The 21,445-nt window shown below is 43.4% G+C and overlaps 1 protein-coding gene across 1 annotated transcript in view; it reads right to left on the bottom strand.

The window, feature by feature from the left end:
- Positions 1-1,504: 1,504 nt before the first annotated feature.
- The window catches only part of LOC142804074 (monocarboxylate transporter 13-like), a 41,004-nt gene continuing 21,063 nt past the window's right edge, over positions 1,505-21,445 (bottom strand). The window contains exons 4-8 of the mRNA XM_075890625.1: positions 19,493-19,636; positions 14,914-15,271; positions 10,883-11,137; positions 7,253-7,509; positions 1,505-5,242 (exon numbers count right to left, since the gene is read on the bottom strand). Coding sequence (XP_075746740.1) covers positions 5,013-5,242; positions 7,253-7,509; positions 10,883-11,137; positions 14,914-15,271; positions 19,493-19,636 — 1,244 coding nt within the window. The 3' untranslated portion in view covers positions 1,505-5,012. The remainder of the gene's footprint in view (positions 5,243-7,252; positions 7,510-10,882; positions 11,138-14,913; positions 15,272-19,492; positions 19,637-21,445) is intronic.

The following is a 21,445-nucleotide window of genomic DNA, read 5'->3' as shown; positions in this document are numbered from 1 at the left end:
TTGAAATAACGTTGCTGTTAAACAATACCGATAGCAACCCCCAATTTGTACTGCCACCAAAATGCTTCGCTCAAGCGAGTGGGAAACGTGGCGGCGCGAGTCGTCTATCTAACGATGAAGCAGAGAGGGCCCTCGTTGCTGTAGATAGGGGAGACTTACTTCGGCAAATTATTGGTTCTTCAGTAGTGTTGTTAATGCTCTCTTAGTTGTGATACAGACAGCCAAGTTCCACAGTGAATAGTATTGTTGATATAATCAATGTTACACTGTCGCGCAATGCCTAAAAGAAGACTATTTTGATGTGACGTGGGTATAGAAAGTGTTCCGCGACATCGATGATTTCTTAGTAGTGACGTCAAAGTGGTATGAACGAGGGTGCACATGTACTGGAAACCTTTTGGCAAGACTTAGTTCCTTGACGCTGACCTGTGAGTTGGCAGAACAAGGAACCATCAGCTTTGTAGACTTCTGGCTAAGCTTCTCAAATTCTCAAGTGGGCTGGAAATACGAGCCGCGCACCGATAATCATTTGCTCCCCGTCTCTTTTCGCTCAAAACTTGTGAAGAGAGGGGTCACAAGCCCGTGCCTCCAAAATGCTTTCCAGAAGATTTGTTATCATTTAGCACAGCAAAACATTAAAGCCCATCTATGCAGAATTGAGTAGGCTGGACATCCGGGTTATATCACTATGTCAGTGGCTAACTGCCTATTACAAGAAGTCAAAAAGTCCCTGAAGAGCGTGTCGAGCAAAAAGATCAGAGCGAGAGTGGGAATTTCCGTAGGTTTATTGTCATACCTTACTCTCTCGACGCCTCTCATCAGCTGAAAATATTGAGGATGGTGTCGGAGCGCTAGTGCTTTTTACGGCACTCCGTAAGTCGTCACTTTGCAATATAACAAAAAAATGTGACGGGAATAGGTGCTTGCACAACTAACCAGATAACAAAATTTCGCAGATTGTGTTGAAAAAGCGGTGTTCGCGATTCCACACACATGTGGAAAAAAATACGTAGGCTAGAAGGGCCGCTGAGTAAATGAAATACTCCGAGAGCACAACGACAATGTGCATAAATCGGTGCAAGGCCACCTGCAGGTTTTCGATGTCGATATTGCGGATGCGAGCTGAAGTTCTGTTAAACCAAGGTGGTCGCCACTCACAATGATCAGATGACGCGTGAAATCAGTGAGGTCCGCGATTTTTCGACTGTAGGATGACGGCGCCAGTATGTCTTCTTTGGGACTAACGCAGATGGAAATATAGTATCTGGATTTGTATATGAAGATGTGCAATAAGTGCGTGTTTCCTTGGCATTTCACTGTTTATATTTCTTTTGTAAACGTGTTGTTGTAAGCGCAAAGTGTGATTTCGTAAAATAATCGTGTGTCCGTCTAATATATTCAGCTGAAAGCTTGCGCTTGTGTTCGTGTAGGTCTTCTTAGTATTCATCATTTGGGCGATGCGCAATGACGTAACAAAGAAAATACAAGAACTCGCCTAAGAAAGTAAGCTTATATGCTTATTTATTATTTGCAGATAAAAACGATGGTATAGTTTATTCACAGAATTCCAAACTAACGCTCTTCATCTAATATGTACCACAATTCACTCTCACTTATACATCATTACCATTATTTGAAGTCATACATTCATATCCAGAGGATCACCAGCATAGATTTATAACAAAAAGAGAAGGCAATGAAGAGTGAGGTGCGTAGCGAGACTTGTTTTTTTTCGGAGGGGCTGGTGGAGGTTCCCAGTGACCTGAGTTGTGAGGGGGACAGGCATCAGCGTTCTTCTGTGAAATGACTATCGGCGGTAGTTTCAGCAGATTGTGTTGAAGCAAATCAAAGTCATAGAACACCCCCCCCCCCCTCCCTCCCCATGCGTGTGCTTGTAAGGAGAGTAAATAAAAGCAAATTAATCGCAGTAAAATACAGTAAATTACCGGTACAGTGGCTGTTTGGAGCAATGGCTCCTCGTTGCATCGTTGAACGGACAAGTTTTCGAAAACGTATCATTGCGACGCCCATGCGACTGAAGACGACATCGTGAATGGTTAGTCTTTGATAAACGTTGATGGCGTATATTTCTCGCCGGGGTGAAGTGCGTTTTACTAGTCATGGACGTCTCCACTTACAACAGGGAATCAGAGCTATACGCAGCATGTTTTTCTACAATCATAATGACATTTCGGTTTGGTTTACATTGCTGAGCGAATTTCCGACAGTCGATGTTGGTGAATGCAGGCCAAGGGAAACGATTTTTATGTTAATCACTATATGTCAAGCAGCTCGGACGCAGTTATAGCTTTCAGTAAACATTTTTACTTAACTGCACGCATTCTAGCATGCTTCCGATACACAATACGTAATTATTTTGTAAGTTATGCTGCACGTTGGAAACACGATTTCGCACGCGTTATTTTTCGGGCAGACTTTCTCGCAACCTTGGTTGGCATTACAGTTGCAACGTGACTTTTGATAGCAATGAAGCACTCCAATCGCAGAGGTTTTATCGTGCAATGTGCAAGGGCAAGGTAAACATTGTTGAGAAATGTTCATTTGGTCTCAATCAAAAGTTTACCTGGCAGCAAACTATACCATTCAGATAGAAATAGCTTGTTCGCTGTGTTTGCGCGTTAAAAAACCTAGAATACACACACAAAAGCGTAATGTTCTGGTCTTTTTCTTTTTGTAGTTTCTGTCACTGTTATACTTGAAACAATAGCGTTGCCGCAATGTGTGTCCCGTTGTTTGCAAGCATACAGCTGTCATTTCTCTTTACGTAAACAGATTCAGAACTGCACAGAACATTTCACTGCGCACCATAAATATGACTTGTATACATGTACTGTTCTAACTAGTATGTGCAATTATGTTTGCAGCACTTAGGCCGGCGCGAACAGAAGCAGCCTCGTACCACACAAGGTATACATAGAGTAATTGGTTCACTAGTGAAGAAAGAATGAACTCCTGTCTGTTTCAGAACATAGTGCATCGTAATCAACTTCTCAAAACGCGTGAACTACGACGAGAACTGCCAGAGGATGAAACGTGAGTTTACTAACGCTGTACTGTGCACCAAACGTGACTGCAGGTTGTCTGTTTCGAGTATTATGATGCGAGTCACTAGAATTTCACTGCAGGCACCAACTCTTTCGCGTTCATTCCCCTTTTGGTATGGGATCACAATGCAGCAGACACTGCCAGCCTTCCTTAAGGGCGCATTCACAAACTCGAGACGTATTCTTAATTGATATGTGGGGTTTAACGTCCCAAAACCACCATTTGATTATGAGAGACGCCATAATGGAGGGCTCCGGAAATTTCGACCACCTGGGGTTCTTTAACGTGCACCTGAATCTGAGCACACGGGCCTACAACATTTCCGCCTCCATCGGAAATGCAGCCGCCGCAGCCGGGATTTGAACCCGCGACCTCCGGGTCAGCAGCCGAGTACCTTAGCCACTAGACCACCGCGGCGGGGCGCGAGACGTATCCTGTGCGAGTAAAATACCTTACCGGCGCGCGAAGGGAGGCGGAGGAAATGTGTACCCACGAATCTTTCCGCTAGGGGAGAAACAAGCGCGAGTTTTTAAAGCAAAACTTCACCAGCCGAGATGTGTCGTCACTAAAGCATGCGCTGTTTGCCACTCTACTGAATAATAAAACTTGTGCTCACTACAGCTGGCTGCCCACAATGCATTTCTCATTAGGCTGTTTTATGTTTATGACCACCTTCTTTTTATGTATCGGCTAAAGTTATAAGATGATAATACTAGTAGGCCTTTCTAAGGTTGTGATCCACGGTTGTCTTTGATGAACCTTCGTCACTGACGACACTTCGGAGTGTCCTTAGACGTTACAGCACAGTAAAATTATGGATCAATGTATTGTACACTCACATGCAAGCCAAGTGCACTGGATGACTCGAAGATTTCGTTGAGCGCGCACGCTTGTGTGTGTGTGTGTGTGTGTGTGTGTGTGTGTGCGTGTGTGTGTGTGTGTGTGCGTGTGCGTGTGCGTGTGTGTGTGTGTGTGTGTGTGTGTGTGTGTGTTATATTTCATCAGAGTGCGCAAAGGTTCAATGTTAGTTTCGGATTGAATATATTTTACCACACGTACGAAGAGTCACACTGTCACATGCTTCAACGTGGCCTATCATACCTTGAAACTGTGTTTGGCTTTTACCCTTAAAACAAACTTTTGCAAAGTGATCGAGTCTAGCGAGGTCTGTTCCAGCAGGTACAATGATCATACTGAAACACTAATCCTGTTGCCGAGCCAACTTAAAATGCACCAAGATTCCTGCACAAAATCTTAACAAACACAGGCTTGACAAACACAGCGACACCATATTCAGATATTATTTACTGTAAAAGTGCCCAGAAATGATACTGTCATAGTAGCGCCACTTAGTTTCTAGACCAAGTCAGCGCGAAGTGACAAAAAAAAAAGTTGGGTGAGTGGCAGAGAGGGGCGGGGGGAAGGGGGTTTGCGCGAAAAATTCCAAGAGGAAAGTTGCCCCCCCCCCCGCTTCTTGGCTACACCATTGTGAAAATTTACGTTTCTTTAAAGCTGGAAAGAGCAAATGGGACCCACAATCAGTGATTAAGAAATATACCTTGTACCTTTTCTTCTTCTTTATTATAACACGTACCATGTTGTCATAATTGACTGATTTGATGTATTTCATGCATCTATTGAAGACTAGATGAAGCGGAGCTCTGTCATTACACACGTGCAGCTCACCTAACTCTACGACTTATCTGTGTATCAATAGGTACACACTCTAAGAGTTGTTTGATGATGGAAAACTTGTATTATATACATAAATTACAATGAAAACGATGTTAGTTGAGCTTTATGGTACACAGTGATGTTTTTCTTCGAGTCGACACAGTGGCCTTTCAACAAAGCAAAACAGTCACTTCAGTTGAAATAGCACGAAGTGCACATAGTGCACTGTGTTTCCAAGCTTAGTGTCACACGCCTCGACAAGGTAACGCTGGTCAGAAAGCATATGCAGGTGGTAGCTCTGCTGCACTGTAGCTGTACTTCGGAAGAACAGCCGCGACTTGTACACTGTTGCTTGCTTCGATAGTCTTTACATCCCAGTGCTTGGTCCGTTTGGTAATGTCCCGCAGACGCACAGCGATCCACATGAATCCACCCAGAAGGACTCCAGATCCGCATATAATGAATAGCTTGTCGTAAGCTCCGACGACGTCCCTGAAGTAGCCTGTGAAGAATTAAAGACATTTATCAGTTCTTCTTCGGTGTTATCGCCACAATAACAACATTACTGATGCGTATTCGCAGTGTATGAAACTGGAACGCTAAAGGCTACTTTGTAAAGAGCTAGTATTACGAAGAGGATGCATTTCCACGTGTATCTTGCTTCAATAAGGCGCACATTGTTTCTGACGACGGACACTATATGGCATTTGACATCTGCGCATCTTCGTATCTTCAGTAGCACTGAGAATTAATAGACCCCAATATCAACGAGTGAAGAATAGTTACTGGTCTTGTTAGCCTTGCAGATATAGTGGGGGGGGGGGGAGCAGCAGAGCTACAGGTACAAACACACTCAAGTAGAATGAAGTAGCAGAGAAGTAGACCTTCTCTTCTTCGTTAACAAGCACAATTATAACATGGCATTCTAACAGTGCACAGGTACAGTTATGAATTTCATACATATTAAAAATGTTCTCTGTTGCCTGCGTAATGTCTTGCATTTTTCACGGAGGTATGACCACATACGGTTCTGCATGATTATGTATAATTCTTTTGGTAAACCTTGCGATGCTGTCAAATGTCATATACATGGTCTCATTAGCACCATCAACCTGCTCTTTGTGGTAATTAGCCTAGCAGCCCGTTCAGAATGTTTCCTATTCCGATGAATAAATAAAGATATCTGAATCCAACACAACTAAAGCTCAATCAAATTACGCTGGTTTCGTTCTTTGATTTGTTTTTTTTATTTTCTATGCGTTTGCCCCTAACAATGTAGCGTAATTGCCGTGACCGTAGTAATGAACATTTGTTGGAGGGAGAGTTCGCATGGGTTTTGGGGAAAGTGAACATTATTACGAAACGATAATTATGAGTGATCATCGCTATACCAGCGATAGTTCAGTAAACCTATGCAACATGTTCTCACTGGAGAAAAATGACTGTCACGGCGTCTTTATGTTGAGTCGCTCGTGATACAGATCACTCCACGCTCTCTCAACAGGTACGATGGTACTTGCCTACAGGATGCCTGCGTGAAATAGTCAAGCGTGCATAAGTGCAACCGCTCAGGCACATGTCCTTATTTCGCTTGTAAACAAGGCTCTCGTGGGGGAGCCGAAGCGTCTTTTTTCAGGGTGTTTCAATTTAAAAAAAATTGTCGGCTCAGTAACTCATTTTATTTTTCCTTCTGCATATTTACACCAAGCGCACTATATTTTTTGGCGTCGGGGCCTGGGTACATATTGAATATAGTGCAGTGCCATGACCATTACATATAAAAAGTAGCCCCAGAGTCACTACTAGTGATGATTTTGCTTCTGGTGCTCCCTACCAGCGAGTCTTCAAGTAAGCATCTCGAGCACTTGCTATACCATCGCTGATATTTTTATATCATTAGTGATGCGCGTCAGTACAAAAATTTAATAAAGCCAAGTTACGGACTCACTGATACATGCTGCTTAGCTCTCTCTCGGACTGTTATACCTAAAGTCTATCATAATACTACGCAAACGGCCTCACTCTGGCCGAAACTCACGAAAACTTTGCGCCGGGCTCACCTGGGCTAAGATCAACCTTACTGAGTTCTAATTAGCTCATTTGGGCTCGCCTACAATAATGCTGCTCTATCTCGTTTAAATGGAGTCAAGCTCACCAATTGTTAGTGAGGTCACTTTATTCATATTGAGACATACGGTTTCTTCCGAGCCTAAGAACGACCGCTCATATGTAAGCTTGTCATCCTATAGCGAAAGCTATATAAATAAAGCACGAGGTTTTACTTTGTTTTGATTAGTCAGTCACGCAACGTTAAATGATACACAGTGGGTTGGTGAAAGTTCTTTTTTTTAAATATATGTTGCACAGGTTATCTTGGTGTACCAGAAGCAATCTTGCATGAAGGGCCGTGTGAAATGAAATCGAATAAAAACAATCTAAGTGATGATGGACAGGATGTTATTCCTAGCATCAGGCCGGCATGCAGACATGCTTTGAAAATAAAATTTGATACCTATTATTAGAGGCTTAAAGAGCGACGTAACACCGGAGAATCCTGAGACCATGCCGTAGGCCATGGATACACGGTCAACGCCCACGTACTCCGCCAGTAGTACGGAGACCAGGCACATCACGATGCCGATGCAGAAGGCGATCGCCGTGGCAAATGTGAAGAGAGTGGCGTAGCTCGATGCCAATGGGACAAGCACGAACAGCAATCCAAGGCACAGGAAGGTGACAGTCACCAGTGTCTGCCGACTTATGTAGCCCCTGGCGTGTGAGAAAACAGACGGTAATCATTCGAACTTCATCGTAGAATGCACTATAATGACGTTAAAATAAGAATATACCCTGTGGAAGGCAAAGCGAACCATGGAAGGAGGTAGAAATATCTAGAGAGGTTATGTAAGCAAGGCAGCGTGGTAGCGCCAATGGTTCATTATCGTCCAGTTTCGTTAACCTACTCATTTCACTTTCACTGAACGCAAGAATTAACTTCGCTTGTGTTTTCTTTAGCGCCCTCTGAAAAACGACGTATGGTTGTTACTCCATAACCTATGAGTGTAAAAAAATCCATCGAAACTGTAGCGGCCGGGGTAAGGATTTAATCCCGTCCTGTATGATCATATAGGACAAAAGTCAGAAGTGCCCTCAGAACCCACCACGGTTGTCTATTGGCCAAGGCAATTGGTTACTGACCCACGTGCCGCAGGTCGCGGGGTTGAGTCCTTGCCGCGGCCAGCCGCAGTATCGATGGAGGGAAAAATGTCTGAGGCTGGTGTAATTAGATTTAGGTGCAGGTTAAAAAACCTTCGATGTTGAAAACTTCCGGATCCCTCGACTATGGCGTCTCTCATATTCATATCGTGGTAGTGAAACGTTGAAACCCTACAATTAGTTCATTCAGAATGAAAACCTTAGATACAACGACGTCTTCATGATATGAGGAAAAATGGGGGTAGAAGAGTCTAAAGTTTCATGCAAGTAACACCTTTGAGATCAGCCCCACAGCGGTGGTATAGTGGCTAACGTAGTCGGCTGCTGACCCGCAGGTCGTGGGATCGAATTCCGGCTGCAGCGGCTGCATTTTCAATGGAGGCGAAAATGCTGTAGGCCCGTGTGCTCCGATTTGAGTGCAAGCTAAAGAACCCCAGGCAATCGAGATTTTCGGAGCTCTTCACTATGGCGTCTCTCATAATCATATGGTGGTTTTGGGACGTTAAACCTACCCTATCAATCAAATCATCGCTTTTGAGCTTGGTATATGCGTTCATTAAGGGATTATCATAAAATTTGCAGATATTTTTTGCTTGACAACTTTCAGATGATCTTTAGGCGATGCTGATACTTGAAAGTCTTTTCTTTTCTATATTTCTGCTAAAGATAGTTGCTGCAAACTAATGTTGTGGAGTTATTGAATGTTTTCAGTCATCTGTGCTAGTACATTTGGCCAAGTAACCAAACTGGTGAGCCATATTTATTGCAGGCCGCAAAGAATTTGTACATCTATGTTTAATCTGTGACACTGAAGTGCTTTGCATTCATTTACTTGTAGGTTCATTTTAGGGAGATTTGTGTTCAGTCATTCGCTTTGCAAGCTGAAACGTCTCAAACTAAGCACGATGAGTAGTCATGAGTTCTCTTTTTATTTTCACCCACACAGTTGGCCATGTTTTACTACAGGTTACATATGATAGCAAGCAACAGCCTATGTGACACACAATAAAAAAAAAGTGAACAGCTTGCACTAGAGGCGCAAGGATGGAACCAACAGAGGAAGTGGTGTTGGACCTAACTAAAGATTTCTAGTAGTGCAAAGTTTTTCCTAGAAATTTAAAGATCTTGCTAGTAATACTATGCCTAGAATTGGCTAGACATGTCACGCTATTACGGGTTGTGTGTTGTTGTGGTTTCAGTTACTTGACAAGCTGTTACGTGGTTTTGGCGGGAACATGTCGAGTGATAAGTTGCATACGTGATGTGGCGTAATTATGACTCTGTGACGAAATGTTCCATCATTTTTATTCATACGAGTAGCTAGGTGGTGTAACACGATTTCAGTCACGTGAGTAGCTACGTGATGTTACTTTATTTTTATTCCCTCGAGTGCTTTTAAGTCAATATAGTCATGAGCCTGGATGTTATGTGATGTTATGTTATTTCAATCAAGTAACTAGATGCTGCGTGATTTTTAGTCATGTCGATAGTTACTGAGGACGTAGATGCGATCACTAACCAAGTCAAGGTGAAAGAACACAGAGGAGTTCAGGACCCAAATGAGTTCCTTGTTCACACTAAGCAGGCAAAGTCCGCACGTCACTTTTAATGTTGAATGTAATGAAATGAACGAATGTAGCTGGCAGGTAGTTTTCCAGCGGTCCTGTTGATAGTGTTCTCAGTAGACTAAATAAAAGCACATTGCAAAAGCCGTCGTGTGGTCGAATTGTTTTTCTTTGTTATAATAGTTGTGTTGTCCCTATAGGTAAAGTTATTGTAATTATCGGTGTGCTCTGCGTGCTCGGCGAAGGCGTATGATGGTTTATTGTTGTAGCCCGCATTCCTCGAATAGTTATAGCGAACATTACTGCATGGTATAGTGTGATTTCAGTTCCGTGGCAAGTAGTTTCGTGATATTACGTAATTTATGTCACATAACGCACTCTCCGATTACTGGTTTTGTATGCCACGGCGGAGAGAGTTGGCACACGCGATGTGGGATCCAGCCATATTTTGAATATGACGAAGCGAGAGCATTCCAGTTCATCATAACAGTTTTTGTTTGCACAACTGCGGACAACAAAGAGCTTACAAAGCTCCATTCTTGATTGTGCTTTAAGAAAAGACGTTCGAAAGTTGTAGTATTTCTATATGTCCGTTTTTTAGTCTTGCATCAAAAGGTGGTTCTATTCAATTTTGATGTTATAATGAGGCCGTCGTGGGTTTTCTCTGCGTGCAAGGACACTCTACACAAGTGTGTCGGACACGGAACACTTAGGACATCTTTAAGTTCACTATCCAAGTATTCCTAAATGCTGGTTCTCCTCATCAAGACTAATTGTTTGCGCGTCCAGCAAAAACGTAGCTTCTTATGAAGGGCACCGAAATTTGTAGTGACGTCACGCCAGATCTGTAGTGACGTCAGTGAACTACAGACCTCCGCAACGTACCTCGGTCGGTACACCACGCATCGGTGTGCCGGTCATCGGTCGGTGCACCCCACCTTGCTATTACCGATTGGTCGGTACACCACCCGCGCCTGTCACAGGTAGCATGGCAAATGCTGGCGCGTTTGTTTTGCGAGTTTTTGTGTGGTGTGCGAAATGAGACAGCATGACGAGCATCCCAGCCTTCTGTGGTCAGGTGACAGAGCCACCTACACTGTTACGTCACTGCCCAAGTCGGCGCCCAAAAACCAGAAAGGAAAGATTTTCACATATATATTGGGACAATAAATTATTCAGCAATAATACATGGGCTTTGGTACGGGCATTATGCTCCCTGGACTTATAAGAAAGACTTTCTGCAGAGAACACGCAAGCCACAAATTTGGTGCCACCCCCCCCCCCTTTAAGGTATAGGTAATGAGGATGGAGCAAAGTATTTTGGAGAGAGATCATTTATACTGTGGGAATGTAATACCAACCTATCGGCAGCCAAGGGCAGCGTGAGGCGGCCCACCAAGTCTGCAATCGAGCTCAACGAGATCATTGTCACGGCCCGCGAAAAGCTGACGCCTTTGTCAATGGCGAAGTCAATGAGGAGTGAAATGTAGCATTCAAAGGCGAAGATGAAGGCGATGTACGAGTATGCGACCAGGTAGAACATCGGGCATGAGAAGACCGTCAGGGCATGCCGGAACGAGCCAGGTACCGGGGCCTTGCGAGTTTTCATCTTTGGTCTGCAAAAGAAGAAGGGCAAAGCCATTCATTAGCTTCTTCATGATAAACGATAAAGTATGAACAGGTTTCTGTTTCCAAGTCGAATAGCTAATTGCACAACTGAGGTGTAACCCCTTGTAAAGTGAGACAACATATTAGTTATAGTACAGCCACACTGTCGTAAACCACACACCAAAAATACGATCAGTTGCATTTTCGGGCGACATAATATCTCCGATGGTGCAGTTTCACAAACAGTGATGTACAAAATCAGCAATGCCATAGTTAATCTCTGCTTTCTGGTATTGCTTGAAGAAAAGCTCTAAGGCGCAAGGTGCAGTATATGCCGAAGATGATGGAGCGCACGCCAGCAAAGTGATGGGAGTGTCTTTTCTACAACGCGACCCTGACAAACAACGAGCATAACAGCTGTACCGCCAAACATAAGGTAAGGTTACTGCAACCTGTCAATCGGACACACGTGCGTGTCTACGGGATGAATAAACGCTCAGCCACTTTATTTCCTACTTATGCAAGTTAATCAAAGACAAGCTCCTGCATCAAGTTATACTACTGTGGCTATGCCAGGCCTAGGGCATTTCACAAGTCTCGTCATTCTCATGCCCGTATAAGTTGCACATATAAATGGTGTTTTTCGGTGCAACTGTGCTCTCAACAGTGTAAAGCAAGATTAGATGTGACGGTTGTATGCTTCATTAGCATGGGCATCTCTAGGATTTTGTTTATGGGGTTGAACTCGTGTTGCATAACGGCTGGAGAAAGGAGGGGGCGGGGTGCAGATATATATAGCTTTCGGGTTGGGGAAGCCTCCGTGCAGTTTTAGGGAAGCAATTGCGCCTTATGCACCCTTTGTGGACGCCCACGTTAATGAGTATCTCATTGGCAAAGCAGTCTGTTTGTCTTACGTGAAAGCGGTCACAGCTAAGAGGAACTATATCATCATGATCATCATCATCATTATTATCATCATCATCATCATCAGCCTGACTACGTCTACTGCAGGACAAAGGCCTCTCCCACGTTCCGCCAGTTAACCCGGTCCTGTACTTGCTGCTGCCACTTTATACCCGCAAACTTCTTAATCTCATCTGCCCACCTAACCTTCTGTCTCCCCCTAACCTGCTTGCCTTCTCTGGGAATCCAGTCAGTTACCCTTAACGACCAGCGGTTATCCTGTCTACACGCTACATGCCCGACCCATGTCCATTTCTTCTTCTTGATTTCAGCTATGATATCCTTAACCCCCGTTTGTTCTCTAATCCACTCTGCGCTCTTCTTGTCTCTTAAAGTTACACCTACCATTTTTATTTTCATTGCTCGCTGCGTCGTCCTCAATTTAAGGAGAACTCCCTTTGTAAGTCTCCAGGTTTCTGCTCCGTAGCTAAGTATACCGGCAAGATACAGCTGTTATATACCTTCCTCTTGAGGGATAGTGGCCATCTACCTGTCATAATTTGAGAGTGCTTGCCAAATGTGCTCCACCCCTTTCTTATTCTTCTAGTTACTTCAATCTCGTGGTTCGGCTCCGCAGTTATTACCTGCCCTAAGTAGACATAGTCTTTTACAACTTGAAGTGCACTATTACCTATCTCGAAGCGCTGCTCTTTTCCGAGGTTGTTGTACATTACTTTCGTTTTCTGCAGATTCATTTTAAGACCCACCTTTCTGCTCTCCTTGTCTAACTCCGTAATCATGAGTTGCAATTCGTCCCCTGAGTTACTCAGCAATGCAATGTCGTCGGCGAAGCGCAGGTTACTAAGGCACTGTCCTTTAACTCTTATCCCTAACTGTTCCCATTCTAGGCTTCTGAAAACCTCCTGTAAGCACGCGGTAAATAGCATTGGGGAGATTGTGTCCCCCTGCCTTACACCCTTCTTGATTGGTATTCTGTTGCTTTCTTTATGAAGCACTATGGTAGCAGTTGATCCCCTGTAGATTTCTTCCAGGATGTTTATAGATACTTCATCGACGCCCTGATTCCGCAGTGTCTACATGACGGCTGATATTTCTACTGAACCAAACGCCTTCTCGTTATCTATGAAGGCTATGTATAGTGGTTGGTTACATTCTGAGCATTTCTCTATTACCTGATTGATAGTATGAATGTGGTCGATTGTTGAGTAGCCTGTTCGAAATCCTGCTTGTTCCTTTGGTTGATTGGATTCTAATGTTTTCTTTAGTCTGTTAGCAATTACCTTTGTAAATAGCTTGTATACTACAGAGACCAAGCTAATCGGCTTGTAATTCTTCAAGTCCTTGTCATCTCCTTTCTTATGTATTAAGATGATGTTAGCGTTCTTCCAAGACTCTGGTACTCTTCCAGTCAGGAGGCACCTCGTAAACAGGGTGGCTAGTTTTTCTAACACAATCTGTCCTCCATCTTTCAGCAGATCTGATGTTACCTGATCCTCACCAGCAGCTTTGCCTCTTTGCATGCTCTCCAAAGCTTTTCTGACTTCTTCTATCATTACTGGTGGGGTGTCATCTGGGTTACTGCTAGTTCTTATAATATTAAAGTCGTGGTTGTCCCGGCTACTGTACAGATCTCTAAAACGCTTCTGCTATTTTGACTATCCTATCCATATTGGTAGTTATTTTGCCTTCTTTGTCCCTTAGTGCATACATTCGATTTTTGCCTATCCCAAGTTTCCTCTTCACTGCTTTGACGCTTCCTCTGTTTTTCAGAGCGTGTTCAATTCTCTCCATGTCTCACCTCCTTACATCGGATACCTTACGCCTATTAATCAACTTCGAAAGCTCTGCCAGTTCTATTTTGTCTGTTGTACTTGAGACTTTCATGATTTGACGCTTCTTAGTGAGATTCTTCGTTTCCTGGGAAAGCTTGCCAGTGTCCTATATATGTAAATATATAAAGGAACTATATGTCATACAACAGTACCATACCAGTGCACATACCACATACCACACACCAGTGCACATATTGTCTATTATATCCTCAGTCTTTCTCCGTATACGGCGGCAAGTACCTTGCCTCCACACAGCCATACAAAAATCTTAACTTTGTGTTCACGCATACATTTTCTTTAGCCTGTGCGAGTACAAATGAATGTTAGGAACACCTTCAACCTCCTTCCAATTATCGTAGCTTTGTGCGACCACTTGGGGCTTAACGAAATGAATGCTCTTAAGATATTAGGAACATTCGCTACGGCAATGCGCGCATAAAGTGCTTCTAAGTGGAACCTACATCTAGCATTCACTTCCGTTTTAATGAATTAGGCCCAGTTGTGTGTTCACAGACATAGAGCTGGCGAAAAAGCAAGCGGCCGTTGTAATACAGCCCTGCTGTGTACTGTGGTCTATAACAAATTCGTATTTCATGTCTTCACCTTTTTCTTGTAATAGGTGTTAAAAATAGCAATCCAAAGGACACGTAATAATAAGGGTTTTGCAAAACTGCTGTTGCACTTTGTTTTTGAGCATGAATAATGTGTCACTATAATGATGACACATTTTTTTTCTTTTGTTGTTATGATAGTATACATGTTTGGGGCTCAACACCCGCTAATCATGATATGAATACGAGTGAAGCCTTGGTGAAGTACTTCAGGAAAATTTGTCATTCGGTGCTTTTAAACGTGCACCTAAATCTTCCTACTAGAGAATCTAACACTTTCCTTCCTACGAAAGGCGCTCGCGGCAGCCGGACCATAAAGTCCACAGACAGCCACTATACCCCTTCCCCCTAATACCATGGGGGAGTATTTTGAGCGTTGTAAGATGACAGAGACAAAGGAATGCATGGTATACGTACAGGCTTCCGTTGACAGGTTCTAGTGAACCATTTTGTGCCTTGCAAGCGGTGTTAGCATCCGCAGATATCTCGGCTGCCGCTGCGGCTGCTTTCGTTTGAATCTCCTGGCGCCTCTTCAGCCACTCCGGTTGCCTCAGGAAGAGGCTGAATGCGACAGAATTGAGGCTGATGGCGCCGAACAGCAGCATGGCACCTCGGAAGCCGTACGTATCGGTGAGCACCTCCAACGTCTGGGGGAAGACGAACGTGGCCATGGTGGAGCCGGCAAAATTGATGCCCATGGCGATACCCCTGTAGCGGACGAAGTGCTCGTTGATCACCGTCGGAATCACCACGAACACCAAGCCGCTCCCAATTGCTGGAGCAAGGACAAGCGCACGGAGTGGCAGAGGGAGGGAGATAGAGACAACACTAAAGGTGTGGCTGAAGCACGCCACTAATGCGACGCATCTGCAGTGCAGTAAACTTAACAATCTTAGCGATGTTCACGCAATAACTTTCCGCAGCACCGTCTAAATTCACCACCTAGATGCATCTTGTAGGCAGGTATTCACAAACGTAACTAATAACTTATGATTTACGCAAATTAGCTGCGCTTTACGCGTTTTACCGACCAATCGTGTACTCTAATTGGCACTTAACTAACAGAAAGTAAGGTACAACTAGTGGCTATCTTAAAGGCAGCTTTCGCAGTTTTCTTGTCACAGAAAATGAACGACTACTGAAGCATTCTCACGGATTTCACGAATTTTGCGGCCCATGTGGGAGAAAACGCCTGAATAGCCCCACCGTTGTGGTATAGTGGTTATAGGGTAACCGGCTACTGAACCGCAGGCCGCGGGATTGAATTCCGGCTGCGGCGGCTGCATTTTTGATGGGGGCGAAAATGCTGTGTGCCCGTGTGCTCGGATTTGTGTGCACGTTAAAGAACCCCAGGTGGTCAAAATTTCCGCAGCTCTTCACTACGGTGTCTCTCATAAGCATATCGTGGTTTTGGGACGTTAAATCCCACATATCATCAAAATGCCCAAATAAACTGTGTAAAGAAGCAAGTGAACGGAGCACGCTTGTCAGTTTTTTGGTGGGGGTGGCAGTTCCTTTCATATTGAAACACACACGGTCACTCTCACGAAAGAGTTGAAGAATTACACCAAACGCTGAAAAGCAGAAAGTAAATCTAAGAATCTAAATATAGGTAATGTGACCGAAGGGTTGGTTCTATTGCACGCGTCATCTTACCGCGGAAACCACGGCCGGACTAAACAGGCGTGCAGCGACAAGCACGCTTGTAGAGGATGGAATAACCGCGAGTTCTGTCAGCCACTTTATAGCAGTGGCCGCTGAGCGGCGGCTGTTCGTTGTGACCAGCCGAAGGCGGAGAAACCGGCAAAAATGAGAAAAATTTAGTTGGCATATTCTGAAATGTACCATAAAAAACTGGAATGTTTACTGTTGACGTTCTGCCCAAGTTACCGTCAATTTTCCGCTGTTTATTTAATGATACAAGTATGAAAAGTTCTACCAACTTGTTCCAGGAGATTTACTTACCCATAAAAGTGGTTCTTAAGTAAGTGAGCTTTAAGTGAGAGATTTGAAGCTTGCCTCAAGCTTAACGTAAACTTACACTTTTCCCGTGCTTCAATACGTCATCGTTTAAAAAAATTTAATATCTGTTCTTGAATACGGCAATGAGTTCCTTGCAGAGCTCCTTAGACTGACCACCGCTTATGTTGTCCCTCATATGTGAAATACCCCAAACAAAGCAGGCAAACAAAAAGGAAGTGGTTACGAATCTTACCTGACAAATTTGACATAGGATTGTAAGTTTACTATGGAGAACGACCAAGATAATTTTCGAAATAATTAGGATATAATAAGTACGCATCGAAGTCACAGAAATGATCACATCTTTTTAGCCCTTCGATAACGTAAAAAGTCGGGGTTCAGTGGATGCGTAGTACCAGAAAACAGGGTTGGGTGAAGCACTTTAAAACGTTGATTAACATTATTGAAGGACAAAGTTCAAAGCTATGTTGCCAATGAAGCTATGAAGACGGTGTTTGGCGTATTGGTGAGACTTTCAAAGTTCACTTATCAATTAACTCATTTTTGACTCATTGTGAAAGACGAGCGCTAGCCTTACGTCACTACCGCGTGCGTCTCGTCTCTTCCTCGCTTCGCAGCGCCCACCTCGCGCGCACTCGGAGTTAGCGTTTTACCAAGGTATGTGACGCCGGTCAACGTTCGTTTAGCACCACATTCGCTTGGCGTTGCGTCAGTCTGCTTTGTAAGGCAGCGCTTACTTCGCACCTTCCCAGCACTCCTATGCGCATCAAACGCTACAGACGAGTGCTGTTCGAGCATGGCAAAAAAAAAAAATAGAAGAGAGTGTTCGATTCGTACCGACCTCTTCTCAATGGGAAGAAGCGGTCGCTGAACACAGTTTAGAATTGACAGTGTTCTTAAACTATAAATGCAAGCAGTAAAAATTGAAGCAGAGGCATGCTGCGTATCGTGAGCAGCACATGGAGAACGATAAAGGCAATGGCGTCCGAGGGAGAGGGCTTGTGGACTCTAGCTGCACGCGTCGATCTATTATTGTTTTTGTTTTGCTATGAGCACCACAAAAATATAAAAAAGGAAAAGAAGAACCAGGCGCTTGATGCGAAATGTGCCATAAACACGAGAGACCATAGCGGTTTCAAAGCACGTTGGCTTGTAGAGGTTAGGAGCGCTCCCTCCATTTTTTTTTCACCTGAGTTATTCTGCACGCCTAAAGAAACTTTATGGCCAGTTTCTTTCTTTTTTTTTCTGAGTTGTGTTTAGAATAAATTGTCAGTGGTTTAGAGCACTATGCTGTCAATGCTTTTGAGTCATAAACTGTCCTGAACATGAGCAAATGACGACCCACCAACAAGATTTATATAGTGAGTGACATCAGGTTTGGATTTACGCAGACTTAGTACGCTTTGGCTGCCACTAAAATGTATCGCTCAGCACTTCTACTCTCAGTGCAATCACACAACGAAACCGTGTACGCTACCTAAATATCTTTTAACTCACAAATATTGGTGATCATTACCCGAATTTTGTTGAAAAGAACAAGAAACTACAGGAAAATACATGGCTATTTTGTTGCACTACAAGTGTCGTCTATGGCGAACGCATAATTTTTCCGGGACAGGGCAGTAATATTGCCGTGATTGAACATTTCTGTTGAGTGCTCAGTGATAGCGCGCTTTTGTTTGATGCGATAAAAGTACGAGACTATCGGTTTGAAGACACTCAACATTCTACTAATTGTTGGCCTCACGGGTCCACAATCTTGCTCTCCATCTTGCTTCCTCTTATAGTGGTTCAGGCGAAATGTCTTCCAAACAAGCCCATTTGTAGCTCCAATTACTGCATCTCAAATGGGTTTTCTTTCAGGAAAGTAATCGACGCATGCCAAGCGGTGGCGACGTGACGCACACCAATTTTAGACCACGGCGAAGGGTGAACGTCCCTTAGCACTCTTTGGAATCTGCAGGCCCCATTACTCGAACCTGGTTTCCGCAATTATATTGATAGAGAGGCCCGTGAATCATCACTCATCTGTATGTTAGACACCACCACGTCTTGTCTGAATGAAAATGTTGGATGACCCAGCGGTGGAACGTGTATTATGTATATATATATATATATATATATATATATATATATATATATATATATATATATATATATATATATATATATATATATATATATATATATACACGCATTTTTCACCACGCTGAAGAACCGAAAAACTGCCCAAGTTCGTGCATGCATTGCCCAAGAGATCAATGCTATATTAAAGGAGAGCATGGCAGCAATGTGCGTACTTCGTTTACTTCGTCCTGGGGGCAGTCACAGTAGTCAAAGACAAAGTAATTTTGTGAGGGCGTGAGTTTCAGGTCAGCTTCTATGCAGCGTTCGCGGGAGTGGAAAAAAGATAACTTAGAGGGCGCTCACAACTTTTAAAGAATGTGAAGGCGCAAGCCTTCTTCTGTAGCCTCTCACAGCATGATGTCGAACGTTTTGCTGATGTGCTCAACCTTATGAAGAACTGACACAGGCACAAATGGCGATTTGGCATTTCACAACCGGATATTTATAAATGTGATGCATTGTGCTTCATGCTACTTCGACATTATTTTATTGTCTCCTCCCACGTGCCGCTACGTATAGCTGACAATGAATTGCGTTATCAGTGTGTTGTAGAAGTGTGAGTATCTGTATTCAGTGTTGAAAATTTGTATTCCCCCCCCCCACCACTGTAATGCTCTTGGGCGCTGTGGGTACTATGATAAATAAATACCTAAATAAATAAATCATTAATTATGACCTGTTTTTCGAACAAATCTTTCTAGTAGGTCCACTAAATCAATTCTTCAGGATAGTTTGTTTGCTGCATACCTTTTTAAAAAATTCATTGTAGTATTCAACATTCATTAGTTTTCAGGTTAGGGTGCGATGAGGTACACTAGCGTTAGGAATTCAACAAACGTCAGTGAAGCATCGTATGTGAAGTTGTTTCCAAAGTGCGACAACTCACCATGCAATATTCCCAGGCTCATAATGAGATGCTCAATGCGTGTTGCGAGGAAGCACAGCATGAGGCCCAACGCTGCGATAACCCCTCCTGTGATGGCCACAGGCCGGGCGGTGTACTTGTGCGCGATGGGACCAGATATGAGCCCTGCGTGAATGTGCCAACAAAGGCGAAAAAATGCGCAAAGGTCAATACTTGTACGATTTTGCTGTAGTTCACTCAGTGTCATGATAACCTATTTTCTTGACAAACATAGGGGAGTCACACGCGGTCACAAGACAAGCAAACAAAATGGCTAGTGGGTTGTGCAACCAGCCAGTTGGCAGAGAATCATTCCTTGCTGGTGAATCTTTACCAAATATAACAAATCTCAACTTTCAGAATTTCATATATAGGAACTTTGGTCAGTGTAAAATGTGGTCTATGAAAAGTGTAAACCCTTAGTGAGACTACAGCAGGCAGGAGCCTAGGCAAAGGGGCCGCCTCAAAAGCACTACGATGAGTGCTGTGGAAATGCAGCATGCCCTCCCCTTTGACGCCTCGTTACCCAGCTTACGCGAGTGCTGACCGCGGCTCCAGCACCGGGATCATGATCACCGTGCTTTCACCGCCAGGCCTTTTGAATGCGAAGCATTTATTTGCATACCGCAACACTTTTGCGTCTATCTGAGTGTCCGTTTATCTATCCATCTATCAATATAACTAGCATCTTACGTCTGGACGCTCTAGTGATCACCGCCTTGGCTTTGCTTGAGCAAAGTGGGTATGGGAGGATAAGGTTGGTTCACGAAAGTCACGCGCTGGTCAAGAAATGAATAATGTCACAATTCCGTCACGTACGTCGTCGAAGACGTTCCGCCAGACAATAACACATAACAGCGGGTGGGTGTGCGCCACTAATATGTGGGTGTGGGCCATATATATTTGATATTCATATCTACCAAGGATTGACGAGAACACTATGTGAGCATTAAGAAAAAGCTAACATCGGCAGCATGGCCCTCACGAATGCGAACAATAAATGTCAGGGTCCCAGCAGAAAGCAAGCCCAAGCATTCAGCGAGGTAATCAAGCATTCTACTATAGAGCCACGCCAGGCCTCGGTACAACTTTTATTTATTTATTTATTTAATTAATTGTTTATTTATTCAAAATACCTTACAGACCCAACGGGGCATTGTGTAAGGGGAGCATAAAAGGAATAGATACACGAATTTGCACAATTTCTATAATAACAATAACATAAACTAATTGTAGATCATCATACAAGTCCTAACAGGAATAACAACAAAAAACTATGATAACAACTTTAATATGAATAGAGCGGCAATGAAAAGCAGATGAGTATACATGTGAGATAGTGACGTAAAACAAGCTAAAAAGCCAACACAATTTGTTAAAGATTTTTCATTATTAAAAAAAAACATCGCTCAAGAATACACAACGGAACACAATGGCATGTTAGTATTCAAACCTTCAAAAGAAAGTTTAAAGTAAGAGAAAAAAAAGCGAGATTCTAGTAGTGAATAAACGCGTAGGGGATGATCTTGATAAAAATAAAACGAGCAGCCAGTCCTAGAAATAGGTGATTAGAAGGAGCCGGAATTTTTCTCGATTGCGTTCAGCTACGGTTTCATCTGTAAGGCTGTTCCACATGCGAATGACACGGGGAAGTGCAGGTGAGTTAAAAATGTATGTTTTGCCGTATATGCGTGTAAATGAAAGATGATTATTTAGTCTCTTTGATGTGAATGCAGATGTTTGCAATGTCAATGGTAATGGCATTGTTTCATGTACATATTTATTGAATAATGAAAGGAGGTTTAGATCACGTCGGCTGCTCAAAAGGGAAAGTGATAAGTTTTTTTTTAATTTGTGTTATGCTTGCGCTATGTTCGTAGTTTTGTGAGATGAATCTAGCGACTCTATTCTGGATCGATTCCAGCATGTTAGTTA

Source organism: Rhipicephalus microplus, chromosome 3, assembly GCF_043290135.1.
Source record: "Rhipicephalus microplus isolate Deutch F79 chromosome 3, USDA_Rmic, whole genome shotgun sequence".
In the NCBI taxonomy this organism is placed as follows: Eukaryota; Metazoa; Arthropoda; class Arachnida; order Ixodida; family Ixodidae; genus Rhipicephalus; species Rhipicephalus microplus.
The sequence above is the reverse complement of the archived record's forward strand: the minus strand, read 5'-3'. Positions and strand labels throughout refer to the sequence as shown.